This window comes from Mastomys coucha, unplaced genomic scaffold (genome assembly GCF_008632895.1).
Source record: "Mastomys coucha isolate ucsf_1 unplaced genomic scaffold, UCSF_Mcou_1 pScaffold1, whole genome shotgun sequence".
Lineage (NCBI taxonomy): Eukaryota > Metazoa > Chordata > Mammalia > Rodentia > Muridae > Mastomys > Mastomys coucha.
Window position 1 is genome coordinate 24,389,781 of NW_022196891.1, and position 5,816 is coordinate 24,395,596.

The window sequence follows — 5,816 nt, forward strand, 5'->3', positions numbered from 1 at the left end:
GATGCCCTCTTCTGGTGTGTCTGAAGACAGCTACAGTGTACTCACATACATAAAATAAATAAATTAATTAAAAAGTTATTATTTAAAGCCCAGGCATAGTTGCACATGCTTTTTTTTCCTTTTTTTATTAGATATTTTCTTTATTTACATGTAAATTTCTCCTTTCCCAGTTTCCCCTCCAAAAAACAAAGAAACAAACAAAAACAACAAAAACAAGCCCCTGCTGCCTCCCCCCTCCCCATGCCTGCCACCCCACCCTCTCCCACTTATTTATTTATTTTTTTAAAATATGGAATGCTTCACGAATTTGCATGTCATCTTTGCGCAGGGGCCATGCTAATCTTCTCTGTATCATTCCAATTTTAGTATATGTGCTGCCGAAGCGAGCACAGCATATGCTTTTAATCCCAGCACTCCAGAGGCAGGAGCAGGTGGGTTGCTATGAGTTTGAGACCAGCCTTGTCTACACAGTGAGTTCTACGACAGCCCGCCTACATAATAAAGAACACCTATCTCAAAAAAATTATTTAATTTTAATTTTTATGTATATGATTATTTTGTCAGCATGTATATATGTGCACTGTGTGCATTTCTGTTTACCACAGAAGACAGAAGAGGGTGCCAGATCCCCTAGAACTAGAGGTATGGAGGGTTGTATGTAGCCACGTGGATGCTGGGAACTGAGTTGAGGTCCTCTAAAAGAACAGTCAGTAGTCTTAACTGATGAGCTATCTCTGCAGGCCCCAACAGAATTCCAATTGCTAGTTAGCACTTCTGTTCTTCAGTGCTTTAAAAAGTGAAACACTCATCAAATGGCATGTTTTTCTCAGAATATATGTAACTTGTATGATGTTTGTTTGTTTGTTTGTTTGTTTTGTTTTCAAGACAAGAGTTTCTCTGTGTAACAGAGCCCTGGCTGTCCTGGACTCACTTTGTAGACCAGGCTGGCCTTGAATTGACAGAGATCTGCCTACCTCTGTCTCCTGAGTGCTGGGATTAAAGGCATACACTTCCATGCCTGGTTGATTTTTTTTTTTTAAAATAACTTTAGTTGTATAGATTTTCTTTTCCTGGGGTTAGGAAAGGAGACAGTGGGTTTAAGGATCTTGTTCAGTGTCTATGAGTTGTAAAGTTTGAACAAGAGCTCAGGATGTAGTTCAGTTGGTGGAGCATTTGCCTAGCATGCATGGTCCTCGCTTCTGTCTTCACCACTAGACCACACTCTCTAAGTCAGTGCTACATGCCTGCAATCAGGATACTCAAAGGAAGGTAAGAGGATCAGAAATTCCAGTTCATTCTTCTCACCACAATTTGTTTGAGGCTGGCTTATGAGCCCTATCTCAAAAATAAAATCAAGGGCTAGAGAGATGGCACAGTGGTTAAGAGCACTGACTGCTCTTCCAAAGGTCCTGAGTTCAATTCCCAGGAGCATGGTGGCTCACAGCCTCCTATAATGCAATCTGATGGCCTCTTCTGGTATCTCTGAAGACTGCTATAGTGTACTATATGAGATAAAATAAATAAATAAATCTAAAAAAACAAAACAAAACAAAACCAAAAACCATTTGAATGAAAACTCAAAGTGCTTTAGGTTTTTAAATACAATTTTGACCATGCATATCTAGGGTCTTTGCCATATAGGACTACATATGTCCCAAGATATCTATGAATGTAGCCCAGTACATTTGTGGATGAGAATGTCATATAACAATGTCAAAGTGTTCATCAGCTCTTTTTGAGGCTACAGAATACTTTTATTATTTTTACTTTTAATTCTTTAAAAACATTTGTAAATTTTATTTAATGTGCATGAGTGTTTTGTCAGCATGTAAATCTGTGCACCACGTGCATGCCTGATGTCAGAAGAGGCCAGAAGAGGGCACAGGGTCCCTTTGGGCTGGAGTCACAAAAGGTTGTGAACTGCCACGTGGGTGCTGGAAATCAAACTTAGGTCCTGTGAAAGCGCAGCGGGTAGTCCTAACTGCACAGCCATCTCTCCAGCCCCTCCAGAATTTTAAAAAATATTACTAAACCGCCTTGGGGAAGAGCGTATGCCACACTAAGATCTTCCTGTCTGGAGGAAAATAGTCCCTACACTTTCCACCAGGTCCTCTGTGGGCGGGCCCGCTTCGAGGCCCCACCCACCACCACCGAAGCCACGCCCACGACCGCCACTCAGTGCCCGCCTCCTTGCTCCCTTCTTCCCGACAGCGTTAGCGCGCGGCCTGACGCTCCGCTCCGCAAGATGGCGGCGGACAGTGAGGTGAGTTCTACGCCCTGGGTGCATCTGTCCCAGAGTTCCGCCGCGGAGGTCAGCGGCCAGCGGCTTACTGTCTGTGCTCTTCTCTGTCCCCGCAGCCCGAGTCCGAAGTGTTTGAGATCACAGACTTCACCACAGCCTCGGAGTGGGAAAGGTGAGTGGTGTGTTTGGTCCTGTCTGGCCCCGGGCAGCATCGCCCAGGTGACGCTGGTTCTGAGGGAGACGCCCACGCCTCTTCGTCTCTTCTTCAGTACCTTGGCAGCCCTGGCTGTTTCCGCATCAGTCATACAGACAGGTCAGACCAACCTTCAGACTCCGCCTTTAGAACAAGTTGTGTTGACTTCCAGATCACTTCCCTGACCCAGAAAACCATTTCCGAGGTCGCTCGCTCCAGGGTCTTATGCTCTCATGTCAGTTTGCCTCAGTTGTCGTCAAAGCCGTCAGCTAAGCAGCTGCTGTGTTTTCTTCCTGTGTTTATTGGAAGAGACCTTTCGGCGTACCGATGGCTGGTCATCTGCCATACTCCTACTCTCTTTATCCTGTCTTCGAGAAATTAAAAAATTAAACTTTTGTTACTTCTTTATTTCTTTCCTTTCCGTTCTTCCCCTCTTTGCACCCCTCCTCCTGTTCATGTTTACAAATAGTATGTTTACATTCATCTTTGGAGTGTTTTGATTCACATCATTACATTTTAAACTTGGTCCTGTACCTAGGTTTCCTGAACTTGTCAAACTCAGGTGAACAGCTGAGTTCCGGTGAACATATTTTATCACCCAAGTTAGTTGAAAACCAAGTTTGTTGGCTTGGCTAGCTATTGAGGTTATTGCTGCGGTGTTTGTAGGCTTTACAGATGTGTGGCTCTCAGGTCAGTTGGTGGCATAGGAAAATATAAAAGGTCTTTGAAATAGTAGTTTGACTTGTGTGCCCATCTCCACACTTCATCGAGTCAGTAAGACTTAACACACTAACAAGACTTTATGAGCAAGTAGTGTGTGTCTTGAACTATCCTAGGATCCGGAAAATTTATATACTTTAAAAAAAAAAACCCTCCAACAAATAGTTAAAATGTAAGCCAGTTGGTACTAACTACAAAGAACCTGTTAAGTAGGGAAAATGTGGACTACAAAATTGTTGGAGCCATTTTTGTAGGGAAAAATAGGAAATACCTGCTTTGAAATAGGGAAGGGAAGTGGAAGTTGGGTGAGTGGCACCTGTGTATAATCTTGACTCCAGGGAAGGCTGAGTTGGATCACTTGAGCTAAGGAATTAAGACCAGCCTGAGCAATCTAACAGATACTGCCTCAAGAAAGGAAAGAGAAAATGGTCCAGGGTTTGGTTAGACATGAGAAGGGACTGACATTGCTAGACATGCAAGTGAGGAATTATCACTGGGAAATAAATAAAAGTGATAAAGTGAGGTCAGTTTTCAAAACCAAAGCGGAGGAATCTCGAGTTGGTGCTCTTGACTGAAAGTTTTCCAACTTGACTATGCGTCAGAACCTGCTGGTCTCTACTCTCAGTGTTTCCCATTAGGTTTTATGTCAAATCCCCAAATTTGCTTTTCTAACATGGTCCCAGGTAATACAGATGCCAGCAGGTGAGAAGACCATGTTTAGAAAGCACTGCTGCTTAAAGTGGTAAGAGATTTTGGTCCTATGGTCCAAGGGTTGTTTGGTTGAAGTTGTTACATTGTGGTAAAATGAAGTAAGCAGTTTACATTGACTCACAAAGTGGAGCTGTAATTAGTTGAATAGAGTGAACTAGATTTAGGTAGATGAGCTTATTGTAAGTCTGAGGGGTAAGGCTCAATTATGAAACTTTGTTTTGTGCCTAAACAAAGAGATACATGTCAAACAAGAGTGCACTTTTGGGCATGCTGACTCTAAAGTTGACATTTTGAAGATAGAAAAATATGGTCCTGGAGGGTGAGTGGTAAGAAAACATCAATGATTAGTGTTTGGAATGGAAAAATGACTATTTTCCCTGGTTAAATAATTTAAAGTTTCCTGAGGGGACCTGGAGAGATGCTTAGAGGTTAAGAATACCTCACACTCTTCTAGAAGACCCAGGTTCAATTCCCAGCACCCACATGGCAGCTCACAGCTGTCTAAAACTCAGTTCCAGGTTTTTTTGTTTGTTTGTTTGTTTGTTTTTTCGGGACAGGGTTTCTCCGTATAGCCCTGGCTGTCTTAGAACTCACTCTGTACACGAGTACAGAGGCTGGCCTCGAACTCAGAAATCCACCTGCCTCTGCCTCCCAAGTACTGGGACTAAAGGCGTGCGCCACCACCGCCCGGCCCAGTTCTAGGTTTTTAACACTCTTATATAGACATACATGCAGGAGAAACACCAGTGCACATAAAATAAATAAATTTAAGGAAAAAAAAAGCCCTTTCCCTGCTGTGTGAAGGTGAAGGTGGAGGCTCAGGTGCATTTAAGATTTGGCCTCACCCATAATTCACTGCTGCGGCTGAGGAAGCATGGATGCTAGAAGTGTAATGGATGCACGTGCTGCTTCACAAGAGGTGTGGAAGACTACCTTCAACCAGGATGGCCTAGCATATGGCATACACTAGGCTGCCAGAGCCTCAGACAAGCACCAAGCACACCTTTGTGTGCTTATATGTCCAATTGTGATGAGCCTATGTATGTCAGGTTGGTGGAGGCACTTTGTATTGGGCGTGAAATCAACATGATTAAGGTTGATGACAAGAACTAGCAATGGGTAGGCCTCTGTATCATTGGTCACCATAAAGTGATGGGTTTCATCAAAGAGTATCTCAAACACAAGAAATAAATGCGACTTTGAAATTTCCTAAGCCTTATTTTTTTATTATTTGGATGAAAAGTTTTCTCAGTATTGAATGAAAATGAGTGGTCCTAGGCATGGTTGAGGAGAAGGTTTAATGTAAAATATGAGGGAGAGAACAGGGAGAGGCATAACTGGCCATGAAAGGTAGTGGGGGAGAGGAAGAGAAGAGAGAAAGAGCCAAGAGAACACATAGCTCCATGGCTGGACTACATAGGACAAGAGAAGCTAGGGGAAGGGAAACAAAGGGGTGGGGGCTGGGGAGGGTTAGGGTGGGGGGCAGGGTATGCCAGCCAGGGTGGCTCCATAGCTGGTACTTGTGGTAGACTGAGGGAGTCTAGGGGTTAGCAGAGACTTTGATATGCTAATAGACACCACTAGCACAGGTTAATGGAAGAGCAATATGTTCTGTTGCCAGAGATGAGGAGAATGACTCCTTGTAGCAAGTAGGAACAGTCTTAAGTCCCTAGGAAATGTTGGCTTTTGTCTAAATTCCTTTTGGCAAAAGGAATTTCTTGAGATCTAACAAGTATGTTATATACTATACAGATAATTTATTGAGAGGACTAAGTAGAAACTTAATTTTGAATGTCCATGTGTAAGACACAGTGTAAGACATTAGGGATTCAGTAGCTAGTAAAAGCAGATGAGGCTCAGTATGCTCATCTACCTGTGTTCAATCCCTAGTACTGTAGTAAAAAAGAAAAATAAGGCTGGCTGGCTTGTGCTCTTTCTCTCTCTCTCTCT

At 43.2% G+C, this 5,816-nt stretch overlaps 1 protein-coding gene and 1 non-coding gene across 2 annotated transcripts in view; one reads left to right on the forward strand and one right to left on the reverse strand.

The window, feature by feature from the left end:
• Nucleotides 1-283: 283 nt before the first annotated feature.
• On the reverse strand, nt 284-390 carry LOC116072461. The gene has a single exon (XR_004111466.1). It is a non-coding gene; the product is annotated as a U6 spliceosomal RNA (small nuclear RNA).
• A 1,803-nt stretch (nt 391-2,193) lies between these two features.
• Nucleotides 2,194-5,816, forward strand: part of Rab3gap1 (RAB3 GTPase activating protein catalytic subunit 1) — a 66,431-nt gene continuing 62,808 nt past the window's right edge. The window contains exons 1-2 of the mRNA XM_031381055.1: nt 2,194-2,263; nt 2,359-2,414. Of these exons, the coding sequence (XP_031236915.1) occupies nt 2,246-2,263; nt 2,359-2,414 (74 nt within the window). The 5' untranslated portion in view covers nt 2,194-2,245. The remainder of the gene's footprint in view (nt 2,264-2,358; nt 2,415-5,816) is intronic.